Source organism: Phyllosticta citribraziliensis (genome assembly GCF_038025025.1).
Source record: "Phyllosticta citribraziliensis strain CPC 17464 chromosome Unknown J3D65scaffold_2, whole genome shotgun sequence".
Classification (NCBI taxonomy): Eukaryota; Fungi; Ascomycota; class Dothideomycetes; order Botryosphaeriales; family Phyllostictaceae; genus Phyllosticta; species Phyllosticta citribraziliensis.
This window is the reverse complement of record NW_027117339.1, coordinates 1,463,656-1,480,288: the sequence shown is the minus strand read 5'-3', so window position 1 is coordinate 1,480,288 and position 16,633 is coordinate 1,463,656. Positions and strand designations below refer to the sequence as shown.

At 56.6% G+C, this 16,633-nt stretch overlaps 7 protein-coding genes across 7 annotated transcripts; 2 read left to right on the top strand and 5 right to left on the bottom strand.

Moving 5' to 3' along the window:
- Positions 1–302: 302 nt before the first annotated feature.
- On the bottom strand, positions 303–2,354 carry J3D65DRAFT_664837 (MFS multidrug transporter-like protein; the record flags this gene model as incomplete). Its single annotated transcript, XM_066802780.1, has 5 exons — positions 303–532; positions 587–1,185; positions 1,512–1,759; positions 1,835–1,898; positions 1,972–2,354. The coding sequence occupies 5 exons, from the start codon at positions 2,352–2,354 to the stop codon at positions 303–305; spliced, it is 1,524 nt and encodes a 507-aa protein (XP_066658755.1).
- A 1,879-nt stretch (positions 2,355–4,233) lies between these two features.
- J3D65DRAFT_547665 (uncharacterized protein) lies at positions 4,234–6,480 on the bottom strand (the record flags this gene model as incomplete). Its single annotated transcript, XM_066796865.1, has 2 exons — positions 4,234–6,238; positions 6,290–6,480. The coding sequence occupies 2 exons, from the start codon at positions 6,478–6,480 to the stop codon at positions 4,234–4,236; spliced, it is 2,196 nt and encodes a 731-aa protein (XP_066658754.1).
- Positions 6,481–7,189: 709 nt separating this feature from the next.
- On the top strand, positions 7,190–8,129 carry J3D65DRAFT_664835 (dUTP pyrophosphatase; the record flags this gene model as incomplete). Its single annotated transcript, XM_066802779.1, has 3 exons — positions 7,190–7,267; positions 7,463–7,772; positions 7,822–8,129. The coding sequence occupies 3 exons, from the start codon at positions 7,190–7,192 to the stop codon at positions 8,127–8,129; spliced, it is 696 nt and encodes a 231-aa protein (XP_066658753.1).
- A 415-nt stretch (positions 8,130–8,544) lies between these two features.
- On the bottom strand, positions 8,545–10,789 carry J3D65DRAFT_565880 (allantoin). Its single transcript, XM_066797600.1, has 5 exons — positions 10,412–10,789; positions 10,289–10,354; positions 9,911–10,226; positions 9,236–9,745; positions 8,545–9,165 (listed from the first exon to the last, which is right to left on the bottom strand). The coding sequence occupies exons 1-5, from the start codon at positions 10,608–10,610 to the stop codon at positions 8,574–8,576; spliced, it is 1,683 nt and encodes a 560-aa protein (XP_066658752.1). The 5' UTR covers positions 10,611–10,789; the 3' UTR covers positions 8,545–8,573.
- A 289-nt stretch (positions 10,790–11,078) lies between these two features.
- On the top strand, positions 11,079–12,697 carry J3D65DRAFT_613874 (Clavaminate synthase-like protein). Its single transcript, XM_066799158.1, has one exon. It carries the CDS (start codon positions 11,268–11,270, stop codon positions 12,441–12,443), a length of 1,176 nt encoding a protein of 391 aa, XP_066658751.1. The 5' UTR covers positions 11,079–11,267; the 3' UTR covers positions 12,444–12,697.
- Positions 12,697–13,610, bottom strand: J3D65DRAFT_216859 (uncharacterized protein). The gene is made up of 2 exons (XM_066794541.1): positions 12,969–13,610; positions 12,697–12,916 (listed from the first exon to the last, which is right to left on the bottom strand). The coding sequence occupies exon 1, from the start codon at positions 13,486–13,488 to the stop codon at positions 13,033–13,035; it is 456 nt and encodes a 151-aa protein (XP_066658750.1). The 5' UTR covers positions 13,489–13,610; the 3' UTR covers positions 12,697–12,916; positions 12,969–13,032.
- J3D65DRAFT_216508 (uncharacterized protein) lies at positions 13,611–16,355 on the bottom strand. The gene is made up of 2 exons (XM_066794540.1): positions 16,231–16,355; positions 13,611–16,095 (listed from the first exon to the last, which is right to left on the bottom strand). The coding sequence occupies exons 1-2, from the start codon at positions 16,233–16,235 to the stop codon at positions 13,734–13,736; spliced, it is 2,367 nt and encodes a 788-aa protein (XP_066658749.1). The 5' UTR covers positions 16,236–16,355; the 3' UTR covers positions 13,611–13,733.
- Between the last annotated feature and the right edge of the window lie 278 nt (positions 16,356–16,633).

Here is a 16,633-nt window from a genome sequence, read left to right as displayed (position 1 = left end):
GAACAAATTCGACCTGGCGTTCGACACTGGAGTATAGGCTCAAGAATACGAGTTGTGGCTGCTACCGACAAAAAAACTTCCTTTCACTAGCTTGGGGACCTCTTACTCACAACGCCATCGAAACTCAATCAACGAGGTCTATTCATTTCTCTATCTAACTGACTAATACACAATGAAAATGGGGTATCTCTCACTTTTCCTCAAAGTTTCTCTCCGCTGTGAGCCTCCTCTTCCTTCGTCGTCGCACATTCGCCTTCTTTCATATTCTCTGACTTACATCCGCCATCGCTTTCCTTCCGATTCTAGAAGCTCTTTGCCAGCTTGCTCTTCTTTCTCAGCCAGGGACCGAAAAAGTACAGGATGTAAACCAGGGCCACGATTCCCAGGCTGATGAAAGCGAGACAAGCCATGGCCCACGTCGTGCCCAGGTTGGCAAACATGATGATTCCAATGTGCGCAAAGCCCGCTGCCAAGGTGAAGGAAGGAATCAAGAAGGCTGCGATTGCCGAAGCGGCGACATTCGGATACGAATCTGTCCAGTAAGTCAACACTTAATCTCGACCACCGAGAAGAGACACTTGCTTACCAGCAATGTAGTTCAGCATTCCAAGATACAGCAGCGGGTCGGCAAAGCCCAGGACTCCACCTGCGACAATGGGAGACCAGTAGCTTGTGTTGCCGTCGCTCGTAAAGGCGAACCAAAACAGGGACAGCGGGAACCCCCAAACAGTGACCAAGGACGCCAGAAACCTGGCTTCGGGACGGCCCTTGCCTCCACGGCTTTCGCGATCGCGCTTGTAGAGGTACGTTTGCACTGGCAAAAAGCAAAACATGACCGTCACGCCGACGACGAAGTTGAGATAGGTCAAATCGGCACCGATGTAGCTGAGGCCGTTGTTGTCGACAAAAACGTCGAAGACGCCGTCGAGATACAGGAAGAGCAATCCGTACGCAAATCCGTTGTAGACTGCAAGGAAGATGACGGCCGGCTCCGTGAACATTATGCGGATGGCCATGGTGAAGATGAACCGGATTTCTTGGAAGACGTTGACTTTGGTCTCGGCCACCGCGACCTCATCCGGATCAACGGCTTCGCCGCGCTTGGCCGCTCTCGCAATTACCACGCGAGGAAGCGTCTCTGGGACCAGGGTCATGAGGACGGAGAAACCGCCGCCAATAATGACGCTGCGTGCAGATGTCAGCCATCGATATCGTCCCTTTTGTTCAGCTTCCGAAGCATGTCGCCAATAGTCGCGGCACACAATTTCTGTCCAAGAAACGGAATATCTAATACTCCCTGACACCATCTCTCTTCTTTTTACTCTGGGCCAGTGTAGCCCCTGAGCGTTCTTTTTTCACTCCTCCACGAATGCTCCCCGTCTGCGTCTCTTTCTTTCTGTTCAAGTGACGTTGTGTGTGCCACGACTTTGGGCACTAAACCTCATTCTTCACTGCCCCAGATGCGAGGGCCTGGGGTGTCAAGGGTCGCCGATTACGGGGAAAAGACCTACTTGATCCAGAAGATCCACCTCCACGATCCAGGGTTATAAAAAGACAGCCACTCGCCCACGGGCGAGCCCAGACTTGGGCCAATGTTCGCAGAGGCCACAAAGAGGCCCATCGCCTGGGCAGCGTTGTCGGCATCGGCAAAGAGGTCCGCAATGGTTCCCGCGACGTTGGAGAGGGCGGTGCTGCCCGCCGCACCGCAGAGGAATTGGAAGACGATGAGCATGGGCAGGTTGCGTGCCAATGCGGTGGCCTTTTCCCCGCAGCAGCGAGTCTCGAGTCAGCCAAAGCCAAGGCAACATGATGCTCGCTTTGCGCTCAGACTTACAATGTTGAGCAGCGCGAACACGGCGATGGACACGACGTAAACCCATTTGCGCCCTCCGATGTCACTATAATATGAGAAAAGGCTCAGTTTAGCGCGTCCGCTCTCTGCTATAAGCCCGGCGCATTGTTGTTGCTTACGACAGCGGCCCCAAAAAGGCCGGCCCAACCGCATTGCCGACAATAAACATTGACTGGCCGAGCGTGACCACTTGGGTGCCTCCTCCAAACGAACCCTGAATCGCCGTCTCGGCGGAGACGTACGACGTCGTCGTCAACGTCACAAAGACCTGCAGCAGGCAGTAGACGCTGATGATGGCCCAGCGCTTCCACGTCGGCCAGTAGCGCGGGTGGTGCTGGTCGTGCTCCTTCACCAGGTCCAACGCCTTGAGCGCCGACGCCTCGCGCTGTTGGTGATGCACGTGGTCCGCACCGTGCTCGACGTCATGGTCGGCTGCCATGTCTTTCGCTTCGGCTTCCTTGTCAGGAAACACACGGTCGACGGGCGAGTCGGAATGGGCCATGGGACAAGAGGCTTTGCCTGTCGGAAGGGGGGCAGCAGGCGGGCGGAGGCGGCCGATGGAGAGAGGACGAGCAAGAGATGGAAGAGCAAAAGTGCGCGCGCACGCTTAAACGGGAAGCGTCGGTGGATGAGTAAAAAGAATCTTACGCCGTCATGGCTCGCGTGCCCACTTCAATGCCTCAAGGGTCCCGAGATAATTAGTGGAGATGCCGTCCGCTTCGACGGCCTGATAAGACGCCGTCTTTTCCTCATGTCCATCATGATACTCATTGGATTCGATAATCTTCCCAAACGTGGTTGATAAGTCCCAGGCGACACATGCTGTCGACAGGGCATCTCCGAGTTGCGAATTCGACGCCGCAGCGAACGTTTGGGCGTTCGGAGCCGCCGACCTTTGAGGCTTTCGGAAACTCAAGACATTTTCGTGAATCCCAGCTCTTCATCCATGCTCTTTTCCTGTCCAGTTACGATGCTGAGGTTCGTCGCTGACCAGTGCGGCTCAAAGGGCCGATTTGCGGTAGAGCTTGCGAGCGACGTCTGCTTGCCCCTTCAAGTGCAACTGGATGACGCATAGGCGCACCATCCCTGCCTTCTCAGGGTCATGGCTTCGACGCCGCGGAAACACGCGTCTTGTACGCGTTGAAGATTGGACGGAGTGCGCGTTGGAAGTTGGTCATGATGGCACTTTTCGTGTAAAAAGGACATTTTTCCTGGCTTTCCTCCTTCCTTCTGTTGCGTACGAAACGTCGTCGGCCAGAGACAAGGTAGAAAGAGCGGCACAGCTTGGATGCGGTACGCCGGAAGCTTCAATGTCCGTGGTGTGAGATCAGGGGATGGCGAGACGTCGCCTTCGCAAGACATCACTCGCCACGATCAAATTTCAAGGTCATGCAACTGCCACAGTTTATTTCAGACGTTGCAAATTGTGGCATGATCGTGGATGGTGCTCCTTCAGACAACACTATTGTGGTTTACATGACGTTCAGCTCGAGGCACAACACTGCTCGATAATCATCGTACAAGAGACGAGGACTTTGTCGCAAAAAAAGATAGAAGAAGGCCGCAGGGAATTAATAATACATCACTCTCCTATACCACACAATTCTCACGTCACAGCTTACATTATTACCGCAAGAGAACCAAAGCAACCATCGTCTGTCAAAGACGCGAAGCGAAGACTGAGCAAGAAATGACAGCCGCAGCGGGGTCGAATGTAGAGACCAGAAAAAGACTCGGATGGTAAAGAAGAACTCAAGTGAATATTAGGCCTAGAATATCTCCTTCTCTTGTACCCCTCTTTGTACCGTGGCGATTACCATGCACAGAAAGAAGCTTCATTGAGATAGTCCCGAACCATCAACCCAGAATGATGACGACAGCATTTCCCACCACAGTAATGATAGGAAAGAATTCCCAGTCGGGCAGAGCCCAGTTGTTCCAGGTTCCGAAAGAAAGTTGGACTAGATCAAAAATACAGTCCCGTGCTGCTGTACTATACTTTCACCAGAAACAGAAAGACCTACCTTGTTCGCGCAAGGCGATCTAATAATCAAAGCAAGCAAGCAATTAAGCAAACGAGCAAGTTTCGTGCTATCGCGACGCGCGAAGAAGGAAGAAGTCAAAAGCAAGAGCCAGGTAACAAAAAGACCATAAGAATACGGGTATACTACTGCCAGGTACGCGCGCGCAAAGACAAATACTGACCGACGCCCCATCGACCACCGAGCCGAGCCAAACATTTTGCAGCCGTCTCGTTGTCATAAAGATGCTTTGGTTGCTGCTCAGCGTCCCCTTGTGAGCCTCGCAAGCTTTTTGACTCGTCCGACTGCCCTCTTCTTGACCGATGATTCGCGCGAAGAAGTACATTCGACATGGACATTCTACAGCATGTCTTCAAATGGGCAAGCCGTGGCGTCGTGGCCGTCACGCTCACAGAGGGCACACCACTTGTCTGGGTCTGCCGCCTTTTGGCCACTGCCAGCCACCAGACTCGTCGAGTAGGGATCAGGCAGAGAGGCCTCGGGGGCAGGTCCAGGAGCGGGGGCGTGTGCAGGACTAGTAGGAGGCTTTGGAGAGCTGGCCTTGGTGATGTTGAGTCCACGCATGGTGTTCGACAGATCTCCCGACTCGTGCGAAGGTGTCAGATGCAACTCGTTGTGGTGCATGTTGCTCTGCGGGCGATTTTGATGGTTGACCGAGGGAGAGGAACGCGGCAGATCGGCCGGAGACTCGTTGTGGCAACTCAGAATGTCATGGCCTGGCGTCTCGCAAATCTCGCAAAACAGCTCGCTAGCGCCACCTTCAGAGGACTCCGGGTGGTCTTCGCCATCCATGGACTCAGCAACTGTGCGTTGCGAGCGCGGCGTGCTACTTTGGTTATGGCTGCCATGTGAACTGGTCTGCAGATTCTGCTGCGTCTTGTTGCGCGGCTGGCTGCGCCAACTGACCACGGTGCTCTCTGAGCCCCTTGGCGTCGAATTGTCGTGGCTCGCCGTGCTGACGCGAGGGGCCTCGCCTGTCAGGGCGCTTTGGGTGCGCATCCGTTCCAGCTCGCGCTCCAATTCTTCTTCGCGGAAAGATTTGCGTTCAATGAGACCGCGAAGTTCCTCCTTCTCGCGCTCAGCTCGATCGAGCTGGCCCCGGAGGTCCGTCATCTCAGCCTCGTTGTGGACAGATGCGCGCTTCTCGAGGCCAGGGCTTTGCAGATCACCGCCTGAGCTGAGAGAGTGGATGATGGCCTTGAGGCCTCGGATCTCGTCGTCGCGCTGTTCAACCTCGCGCGAGGAATCCATTGCCTGTGCACCCTTCAATGCCGCAGCGGCCTTCTCCCTTTCGCGCCGCAATTCACTGCGCCCTCGCTCAACCTCTCCTCGAAGGAACTCGACTTCTGCACGAGCTTCGGCTTCCCCACGCCTTGCATCTTCCAAACCCTCTTCGAGTTCTTGTACAAGCTCCTCCAGCTGCTTTAGTTGTTCTGCAACGCTGTCCACGTCTTCACTCCGCTCATGGAGTTCGTTCAATTCTGCCATGAGCTCTTCAATCCGATGTTCGTAGACGCGGACCGTTTCGGATGACGCCATCTCCAAAGTATCAATGGTACTGCGAAAGTCGGCTCGATGCATGTCGAATTCTGCTGTGAGCACACCAATCTTTTCATTCTTCTCCCGGAGCAGCATTCGCAGCCGTTGGGCGTCGGCATCTTCGTACTCTGGGATTGGAGGCGGCATATCAGTTGGGAGCATGTTTTGAATCTCCTGCAATGCTGATTCCATCTCTGCGAGACTGGAAGCCTGCTCCCTGAGTTGCCTGTCCCGCTCGTCGAGAGACTTTTGCAGTCTAATGACCTCCTGCTCGGTTTGATTGTTTGACGCAAATCTGCTCACTTCGCTCATAGAAGTCACCACGGACTCGGTCTCGGCATCCTCGTCATGTCCGTTCGTAGCCCTGGAGCCTGTCCTTGAGGGAGTCTTCCTAGCCGATTGCGATCCAGTCTTTACCATCCTCTGCGGGCCGGGACTGGGGGAGAAGCGAGGAGGCGCGCCGCCAACACTCTGCGAAAACCCTCCTGGCCGAGGCATCGATGACTTTCTGCCCGCTGTCGGCGCCAAATTTGGCTTGTTTTTATACGGGGACTCGGGACGCGGGAGCGATGGCCTTTTCGTTTTGCCTGGAGAGTTCCGACCAGGCCCCACGGACTGTGAAAACTTCCTACCAGGAGTCTTGGGCGAGCCATCTGGACCGTCTCGCTCAGAAGCTCCAAAGCCAGGCGTGAGTGGAGTGGGTGGGAGATGATCCGAGTTCAAGGTGCCCGAAGCGCGTTTCGAAGCTCTATGGAGAGGCAAGAAGATGCCGGAGCCAGGAATTGATGTGTTGAAATAATAGGTGCTGGAGATGTTAGCGGGCGCTTGACGTAGGACAGCTCGACGTAAAACTCACCCATCGACGTTGCCATCGTTCTTGCCGCGGCTTGCATACTCCTTGGAGAGCTCAACTCCGACAAAGGTGCCGCTCTTCCCTTTGACGTTGCCGATGAATTTGACGGAGCCGTGCATTTGGCCGGGCACGTCGACGATATCGCCGACGGCAAGGGGCTGGCCATCTCCTCCAAGGTTGGCAGCACTGGACATGTCGGGGGAGCGCAGAGGAGGGACGGCTAGCGCGTTCAGGGAGGCTTTGCGATCAAAGGCGGTCTTCGCAGAGGGCCTTAGGACGGGCGTGGAGGCGGTGTTGATGCCCGGTCTTGCCAGCGACGGCCTGGTGTTTGTACGGCGGGGCGTTTGGAGTGTTGACATGGTGAGAGGCTTTGTGCGACGGGAGCCCTAAAGCTTGGAGACAGACCGGGGCTGGACAGCGCCAGTGGGGGATTGGGATGGCGCTGGATGCGGGACTAGAGGTCGGGGTGTACGGGGCGGCGTTCCCTGCTAGAGCAATGTCGCGGCTGCCTCATTGAGAGGGCAGAGCTGAGCGGAAGTGAGGGCGAGAGGCGCACCGAGTCGATGTCCGGGTCCGTGGTTGTTGTTTGTGTCTGGGTGACCTTGGATGCGGCGAACAGGGGCCGGGGCCCATGGGGATGCTGCACCTCGTTGCCACTGCACCGACCATTGACCCTGTGCGCCCAGCGGAGGGCAGGGCGAACACTGGGTGCCTGAGGTGAAAACTGCCAAGCCCGGCTCTTCGGCCGCCGTCCGGCCCGCCCTCGGCGCGTCTGTCTCCGTCCGGTCGTCTCTACGCGTTCCGACGCGTCTTCCTCCCGCTGTCACTTTAACTTCACCACCACCGTCGACTTACCTTAGCCTAGGTGCGCCTGCTCAACCTCTTCCATCTCATTCCCTAGACATGCCTAGCACCATTCATTCTGCAGTCCCTGCTGCCACTCCCTCTCACCACGATCCGCCCTCTGAACCCTCGTCTCCGGTACGGCACCCATACCACTGCGCCGCGACCTGTGACGCCTGCTTGCTTGCACGAGGCAGATGGCTTCCATTGACCGAGGTCAGATTGGCGTCGGCCATACGAAGCCTGTCTCCTCGACGCGAGAGCAATTGACCCCGCCATCCGCACTGCAATCATCTTCACTCGTCCCCCTTCACTACGCTAACCTCGACGCAGCCTCCGAAGCGCACCAAGCACATTGAGCCCGAGCCTGCCTCATCCGTCAACAACCCATCCCTCGTACAAGCTTCGGCCGTCGGCGACTTGTCTGGCAACGCTTCTCCCACTCCCGCAAACGTTACAACCATGGCCGCTGCGCTAGAGACGCTGCAAGTGCAGCTAGTGTCCAAGACCGCCCAGCTCCCGAAGAAGGGCTCCGCCTTTGCCGCTGGCTACGACATCTACAGCTCGGAAGCTGTCACGATCCCCAAGCGTGGTCGGGGTGTGGTTCCGACCGGCATTCGGATAGCCCTCCCCGCTGGTACCTGTAGGTATTCAACAAGCTTGTCGCCTGTAGCTGCTGACTCATTTGGAAGATGGCCGCATCGCTCCTCGCTCCGGACTTGCTGCCAAGCACGGCATCGACACCCTCGCTGGTGTCATCGACGCCGACTACCGTGGCGACGTCGGCGTTTTGCTCGCCAACCTCTCAGACGAGGACTTCGACATCACGCCCGGTGACCGCATTGCACAACTGGTTGTCGAGAGAATCGCTCTTCCTGAAATCGTGGCGGTGGAACAGCTCGATGAGACTGTACGTGGTGCTGGTGGCTTCGGTAGTACCGGTGGCTTTGGGGCTGGTGCTGTGACAGTCGAGGCTGGCGCAGAGAAGCTTGCTGCATAGACTTCGCGCTATCGTTGACGGGTAGCCCACGTTGTTACCTTGAATTTGACCTTTATGGCGTTTGAGAAGGCTCGGTCAGGGCAAGATGGGAAAGGCTAAAAATGCGGGCCACTCAGGCCTTGTGCGTATACACACAATTGAGAATCAGATGAGAAACATGCTGAAGGCACCTGAGTTGAAGGTAATTTTTGGAGCATCAGAAGCTGATAAACTGTCACCAGATCTCTGATGATACTGCGCTCCGAGACAAATCACGTTTTCGCACCAGCTGAGCGGCTAGACACCCGTCATCAAGACACTGTGCTATGACTACGAGACCTATGCTCGCATTTCCAAAACTTCAACTTTGAGCAGAAATCAAGAAACGGGTTGTAGAGCGCATTATACACGCTCGCACATCCAGTTTGGTCATGAAGTACTGCCACACCGTCCATCTACAGTCAATTACACCTTGATCGCACCATTTACCTGCAGTCTTTCCACCTCCTGGGCCGACGCGTCTTCCATCGCTTCCAACTGCTCCGCAGCAAGAGCCTCAAATGGCAAACGCCTCTCCTCCACCGCAAAACTACCACCCAACCGACACAGCGCCCAGTAAACCACGCTGCTTACGACGCACGTCAGCAGCCAGCCAATCTCGTAAAGGTGGACAGCACCGGCGCTGACTTTGCATCCAAACTCTGCAGTGAAGCCCGGAATGGGCAGCACGACGGCAACGACGTAGGCCACGGCCGCGCGCCAGCTGATGCCGCCGCGGTACCAGTAGGCGCCGTTCGCCGCGGCGGGATCGAACAGGGCGGCGACGCGCACGTTGCCGTGGCGTACGACGAGGTAGTCGGTCAGGAAGATGCCGACAAAGGGGCCCAGGAAGATGGAGTAGCCGCCGAGAAAACGCAGGAACGACGTTGCGCTGTTGAGGATGTTCCAGGGGCAGATTACGAGGCCCAGGATGTAGGAGATGTACATGCCGCGGCGGATGTTGATGAAGCGTGGGAGGATGATTGACGTGTCGGCGCCCCAGGGGATGACGTTTGCGCTGAATGAAGTTAATGTGTCAGTCATTGAATCCAGGTTACCGGGAACGAGGACTGAGAGCAAATACGAACCCCAGGTTACTGCCAAAGATGGAAAACATGAAGCCCAGCGCAACAACGGCAACACCAGCTCTGGCGCCAGCGTTCCAGTACCGGTCGAGAATGGCATCGGACAAGTCCCAAGGATTCCAGATCTCTGCGCCCCACGCAGCATTGATGGCGCTGGTGCCAAATATGCCCAGGGTGGCGCACAGCGTGTTGCCAATCGGCAGCGCCAGCAACTGGGACCACATGGGCGCCGTCTTCGTACGCGCGTAGCGCGCGAGGTCGGGCTGGTTGACGACGGAGGTGCTCGTCTTGCCCATGACGCTATTGATGCCGGCGAGCATGGCCCAGGCCAGCGTCGCGCCATGCATAGGTGCCGATGCTGAGAATTTGCCGGGGCTGTAATCGTGTGCGCGGCCTTGGAGGATGCAGAAGATGAAGAGGCCGATTACGACGGGTGGAAGGACGACGGACTTGACGGTGTAGATGATTCGGACCCGTGGAACCGGGATGCTCAGGATTGGTAGGGTGATAGTCCTGGAGTGAATTATTTGTCAGTCTTGACGGCACAGTGGTTCGACTGAAATCTGCAGGCAGCATTGGTTCACTGCCTAGTAGCATCCAAGGGGCAGGGATACTCATGTCTTTCGACACCCACTGTGACGGTAACACTCAAGTTAAGAGTCAACCAGAAAGACGTACCAAAAGATCAGAAGTCCTATCAGCTGCTGGACGGTGATGTCTTGACTCGCTGGAATCGTGTTCTTCAAGTCATGGAAAGACTTGCCAAAGACAGCGCGCAAAAGCACTGCTGTAAAGTAGCCACCCTGGACCAGCTGGATACCTACCCAGATCGTGCCCACAAGAACACGTACGAAGACGGGGAAGAAGGCGCCGCGCAGTCCCCAGACAATTCGACTAGCGACTGGGAACCCAAAGTGATATGTTGCTGCCGAGCGGGAGTGCATGGCCATTCCAATCGCACCGAGCAAGTGGGAGACGAAGATGCAGATGATGGCTGTTGTGGTCAGTCTCGTCATGTCGGCCTCGTGACAGTATGCGAGCTTCCTGTCTACACACCTTGCCACCATGTCAATCCAACAGACACAAGCGAGGATCCAGCCGCCCATACGCCTGTGGAGAATCCTGAACACAATCAGAACCGAATCAGTCAAGGTCAGCGAAGAGAAGATGAGATCTTACCATAGGACCACCAAAATGCAGCATAGTCCCACCACCCCCAAGTCCAGTCCTTTCTGGGGCTGATGTCGAGATCCTCATTGCTCCAGGGGTTGCGGTGCTCGAGTCTGCCCTGCGCAGACTCCTTCGTTTCAATAGCACTGGCAAAGCTGCGAACGCTGGAGAAGGCTACTCGGGCCTTGTTGATTCTGGAAACTAGCATACTGTTACGCTATGCACGGCGTTGGGTCCACTGGCCTGTATTCGCACTCGCATTTCTCTGCCTGGCACCCTCGAGCTTTTGTTGACAGTGATGGTCATGGCGATAAGCCCCGCTAGCTGATTGTTGTGATAAAGAGACTGGAGGCCGGGCAATTCCAGTAACTGGTGGTTGGCTTCTCGGTAATCCCGCTTTTTGGACCTATGGACTATCTCTTCCTTTTTTTGAACGCTGCATAATAGATGCGCAATATCTATTCCCACGTCAACATGTTGAATTCGTTGAGCCAGGACATTACTTACCCTAATCAGGAACGGAAAGCAGTTTGTAATCGAGATATCGGCGGTGTAAGTGGCTAACAGGACATGGAAGGATTCTTTCTTTACAGGATGTTGTTCGGCAGACTGAAGAAGAGCCGCGATACCAAAGAGTGGGGTGGTCTCCAAGTTCCCCCGCAACACGGCAGTCGAGTGTTGATAAGACGACCACAAATCCGTCTCATGATGCTCACCTACATTTCCACCTTTTAAGCGCGTAGGAACTGCCGAGAAGAAGGAATAAAGAACCAACAAGACTGGATATATTCCTTGAGGTTGCAGTGATTGCGATCAACCCGAGTGCCACAAAACAGAGAAACTCCATTCAAAAAGATCACCAGCCATGGCACCAGGTGTCCTCGCAACGGACAGCTCACCGGCACCTCAACCGCCCGCTGAGTCAATCAGCTTTCACGCGGGCAAGGGAAAGGGCATTCGATTCGTTGTGCCAGGCAGCAAACCTACCTTCACAAGCATTCCCACCGTCGACTTCAGCCTCGCGAACTCACCTCACCTCCCTGAGCGGCAAAGCGTCGCGGCAGCCGTCGGCCGCGCCTTCAAAGAGACAGGCTTCATGTACGCCGTGAACCATGGCATACCGTCTGCACAGCTCAGCGACGCGCCGCTGCAAGCAGTCCGCGACTTCTTCGCGCTGCCCGCCGCCGACAAAATGGCTGTCCACATCAACAAGAGCGCTGCGATCCGCGGCTACGAGGCGCTCTACGAGACGCGCCTGGATCACCGCACGCAGGGCGACATGAAGGAAGCCTTCAACTGCGCCGACGACCCGTGGGAGCCCGAACAACGCGCCCCGGCCGACCTCGACACCACCTTCTCGCACTACCCGGCAAACCCGTCTGGCAAGCCGCTGAACCAGTGGCCCGACGACGCGCTGCCTGCGTTCCGCCAGACGCTCTGCGCGTACCGCGAAGCCGTCGCCGCGTTTGCGAGGACAATCCTGCGCATGGTAGCGCTGGCGCTGGAGCAGGACGAGCAGTACTTTGAGCACATGTGCCGCTTCCCCATGGCCGGCCTGCGCGCGCTGCGGTATCCGCCCGCAGCACCGGTTCCCGAGGGCTCAGGGGCCACCGAGACGATTGGCATCGGCGCGCACGCCGACTACAGCTTCATCACGCTCGTCAACCAGCTGTCTTCGCCCGCCGGCGGGGAGGGCGGCCTCGAGGTGCTGACGCCGTCTGGCCACTGGATCGCGGCGCCACCCGTCCCGGGAAGCTTGGTGGTCAACGTGGGCGACTTCCTGGAGCGCGCGAGCAACGATCGGTTCGTCAGCACGGTGCACCGGGTTAAGAACTGCGTGGGCGCCGAGCGGCACAGCTTGGCTTACTTCTTCAGCCCGAGCAGCGATGCCGTCATCAAGACGGTGCCGAGCTGCGTCGTCGAAGGCGAGGAGGACAAGTATGAGGAGATTAGAGCGGGCGACTGGCAGTTGCAGAGGCTTTTGAGGGCGCGGTACAAGCATCCAGCCAGCGTTAAGGCGAGGGAGAATGGTGAAATTTAGGATCGTCTGGGCTTCTGTGGCTCTTCTGGTGCATCTATATTGCCGCAATAGATTTTGATCGCAAGTTTTTGTTGAGACGTTGCATGGCAGAGATTTAGATTCCGTGAGCTTCAAACGGTCAGCCTGGGCGATTCTCAGCATGGGAGTGTCTTACCCTGTTCGGAACACCCCTTGGTTAACATGACTGCTCAAGCGTCCACTGGTGGAGATCTGCGGAGAGAGCAGAGTCAACAAGCAATCACTCAGACAATTTGTAGGCCAAGACAAGTCAGGAAAGAAAAGCTAAGCATTGTCCGGCCGCACTAATTGGAAGCTCAAATCAAAGCACATCATGACTGCCAAACATGATTTTTCCATTGATTTTTTCGACGTAAAGAATTCTTCTCGACCTCATCACACCAGCAAGTGCGCGTGAATTGACAAATGCCAATTCAGTGCCACCTGAGTAGTGCTCGCCTCCCCGAACACTGACCCTGCATTCTATCATCAGTTAACGGCCGTCAAGTCAATCCATCACTGTCGTACCAAGGAACTCTCCTGCGCACTCGAAGACTCGAAGCACCACAAGTAGAGACAGCGTCCAACTCAGTCAAACAGTGCCGAAATCGCGAAAGGAATAGCCAAAAAAATCAACCGAGCGTGGCGTGCCTTTCCCTGCCTGTCTCGTCCCCTCACTGACTCCGTCGCTTGAAAACCCCACGATAAACTGACAAAAAGTAAAGGAGAAAGAAAGGGGGGGAAATGGGGTATCAGAGTCGTCGGTCATGAGTGTTAAGTATGCTGCAGTTGATGCTTTTGTCGTCATACACGTTATGGGACAGGGATATAGAGGGGTGTTGTGGGATAAAGATGATGGGAAGAAAAAGACGACATCAAGCGGGAGGGCGACAGACAACAACGACCAAGCAGAACCAGGCTCTCCCCGTGAAGAAAAATTCGGACGACGCTTGAACGTAACGCAAAGAGAATTCGAAAGATCGCACGTCAACCGCCACAAAGGACGGCGGTCAGAAGAAAGAGACGAAGCTGCCGCGTGTGCGGGCATCGTCAGCGTCTCTTGAAAAGATCAGTCTCCGAGGCGGCCACCCGATGGAAGGCCCGAGGGAAACCGATGAAGAGAAAAAAGAAGTATACCACCACTCAAGAAACCCCCGAGACAGCAAAAACTCCCGCCAAATGCAGGAGAGAAAACGCTTGCCTCCAGAAAGACCCTTTCCAAGGAAAGTGTGGTAGTAGTCCACTGCACGCAAAGCACACAGCAGGCTAGCCCCCCCATCTTCACTCAGCTCCTCACATGACAGCGCACCCATCATTAGGATTGCCGTGTGACTGGACATGGACACCGTTGCCATGTGGAGTTGATGAAGACGAGGGGCCAGGTGCCATTGGTGCTGCAATTGCTGCAGATGGACCACCACCGGGAGGGCTTTCAGGTTTTTTTGCCCCTTTTCCCGACTGCCTAGCTCCGGTTTGGGTTCCTGCCATCCAACGCAAGATACCCAGACTACCCGCTGGCGGAGCCTTATTCTTCTGCTTCGGAGGAGGGCCTAAGTTGGAAGGTCCCGCTCCACCATCTTGAATGATCTCAACCATTGGGGCCGGAGGAGGGGGAGCTGGTTTGGGTGGCTTCTTGACGCTCTTGTCGCGGCCTAGGATCTTTCCGGGTTTGTCGCTAGGACGCGGCTTCTTTCCAGCCGCCGGCCCTGGCGGCGGCATACCAATGTGCATCCAATCCTCCATGGGGAAATGAGGGGGTGGCGGCATAGGACCCCCCATCGGGCCACCCATGGGTGGTGACCTTGGCGGTGGAGCAGGTTCCTCCATTGGCCACATGTGCATGGTGACGGTCCAGTCAGGCTGAACGACAGTCTCCCAGACTTGTGGGAGAATGATCTCACCGTCCGGCCCAACCAAATCGTAATGACCTTCGTGAACGTGCTGGCCAATGACGTCCACATGAAGGAAAGCCTGTTTGATGAGCTCGTCCATGCCCTTCCAAGTCTTGCACAGATGCCACGGAAAGCTAAACTTTCGCCCGACTGCATCTTTGAATTTGATGGGCGCCTTCTTTTCCTCGGGCTTGGGCGCAGCCGCTTCGGCTGCCTTCTTTTCGGCCTCTTCCTTTGCTTTGGCCTCCTCCGCGGCTTTCTTTTCTGCTTCCTCCTTCGCCTTTGTCAGCTCGTCCGCAGCGGCCTTTGCCTCCGTCATGGCCTTTTCATTCGCAGCCTTTTCTTCGGCCAGTGCTTTTTCATGCGCCTCCTTGGCTGCCTGCGCATCGGCTGCAGCCTTGGCCTCGGCCTCCTCGCGAGCTTTCTTGGCGGCGTCCAGCAGCTTCTTGGCTTCTTCAGCTGCCTTCTGTTTATCAGCAGCATCCTTTGCAGCCTTGGCGTCGGCCTCTGCCTTTTCCGCTGCACGTTGGGCCTCCAAAGCCTTTTCGCGAGCGATCTGCTCATCACGTGATGCGATGATGAGCTCGTGGATCTTGAGAAGGCGGTCTTCCTCGCTCCTCCTCTTCTCTTCCTCAGCAGCCTTCTTTGCCTCCTCTGCCTCTTTCTGTCTCTTCGCCTCCTTGTCGATCTTGGCCTGCATCTGTGCATGGAGGAGATCTTCGAGCTTCTTCAGTCTCTCGGCAGCTTCTTTCTCTGCAGGCGTGGGCTCTGGCGGTGCTGGAGGGGGAACCGGAATCATGGCGGTAGGAGGAGCGGGAACAGGGGGCGGAGGAGGTGGGGGAGCATTGTCCGCGGGCGGAGTGGCAGACTTTGACACTCGTCTCCTGGATGGAGGAGGAGAGTCGTCATGCGGAGAGTGTGGAGCGTATTGCGGCGGATATCGGTACGGCACCATTGGAGGCGGATACCCGTCGAAGCCTTGATAGTAAGGCATCATCGCCCCAGCAGGCGCAACTCCTGGCTGGCCAGGTAGTCCACCGTGCATGGAATGCCTCTGACGAGGAGCCAGTCCGGGTCGCGGCTGCATGGCTCCGGGGTCGTAGTAGCCAGGCCCCACCATGCTTTGAGGGGGAGGTGTTGCGAAGGGGTTGCCTGGGTTTGGCGCAAAAGGGTTGTGGTGGTAACCACCATATGCATCGTGAGGAGGCATTTGGATCAGCGCTCCAGGGTCAAAGTGGTTAGGTGGGTAGCCCGAGAGCATTGTACTTGTAGCAAAACCTGGCGGTGCGGGTTGCTGGGGAACGTGAGCCCATGAACTGTGTGGATGGTGAAGCGGTGGGCCACGCGGTTGGTGACCGAAGCCCGGGTAATCTTCTTCTGGATAATCCACACTGTCCAGGTCGTCGGCGGAAGTCGGCCGTCGACGGGGGGCGCTGTGCTCGCTCCGCTCTCGATGGTACCGCCTTTCGGTTCTTCGATGTCGTATCGGCTCCTCCACCTGGACGGTTTGGCGACGAGCAGTTGGCGGACGAGACGATGGTTGGGCCCGACGCCGTACAGGTTCGGGCTGTCGGGATGCTGACTCTGACGGCTCGATTTCGTCGTCGAGATCGTCGACAAAGTCAATGTCGTCGTCCTCGGAGGAATAGTCGTCGGAATAGTCGTGTTGGCTACGCCGAGCAGAGGGTATTTGCACACCAGAGGATTCCTCGTCCGACGTCGACGGTTGCTCCGAGCCGGAAGACTGGACGATGATTGTCCTGCTGGGCGGAGCAAGCGTTAGTAAGTAGCGGCGGACAAGGGAGCCAGAGGCATGGGAGCCAGAGTAGCAGTGCCTGGGATGCGCCAGGAATGGGTACGGGCAGAGTCGCGATACGGGAGGAACACGGAGGGCTTACCGCATAGGGAAGAGAGTAGGGACGGGGGATTATCGCACGATGCCTTTCTTCTGGAGATAGGCTGGGTTGGAATAGCCCTGGATTGCGATGGGTGGCGGCCACCAGAATTCTAGTGCTGGCTTGGATTGGACGGCGGGCGCTGTGGGTGCTCAGCTGACGCGGGGTCGTTGCAATGTTGGTAAACAACGGTCAAGACCAGACGAGGAATGAATTGCAAGCGAAGACGGCGCAGGCAGGGTGTAAGGGATGCTTGAGCAATGCAGGCGCGATGCAAGACGAGACGGACGAGGAGGGTGGAGGTTGACGCCGCGGTCGATGGTAAGGCTGCCGGAGGGTGAAGCAAGCCGAGGCAGGGTGCGGCAGTGGTGTGCTACAAGAGGTTTGGGAATGACGGGGCGCGCCT

Coding starts and splice junctions, on each gene's coding strand:
- J3D65DRAFT_565880 (XM_066797600.1), bottom strand. CDS start 10,610: ATGCTAGTTTCCAGAATCAACAAGGCCCGAGTAGCCTTCTCCAGCGTT. Junction 10,355..10,411: donor TGCATTTTGGTGGTCCTATG/GTAAGATCTCAT, acceptor GATTGTGTTCAG/GATTCTCCACAGGCGTATGG. Junction 9,746..9,910: donor ATAGGACTTCTGATCTTTTG/GTACGTCTTTCT, acceptor AATTCACTCCAG/GACTATCACCCTACCAATCC.
- J3D65DRAFT_613874 (XM_066799158.1), top strand. CDS start 11,268: ATGGCACCAGGTGTCCTCGCAACGGACAGCTCACCGGCACCTCAACCG.
- J3D65DRAFT_216859 (XM_066794541.1), bottom strand. CDS start 13,488: ATGCCCGCACACGCGGCAGCTTCGTCTCTTTCTTCTGACCGCCGTCCT.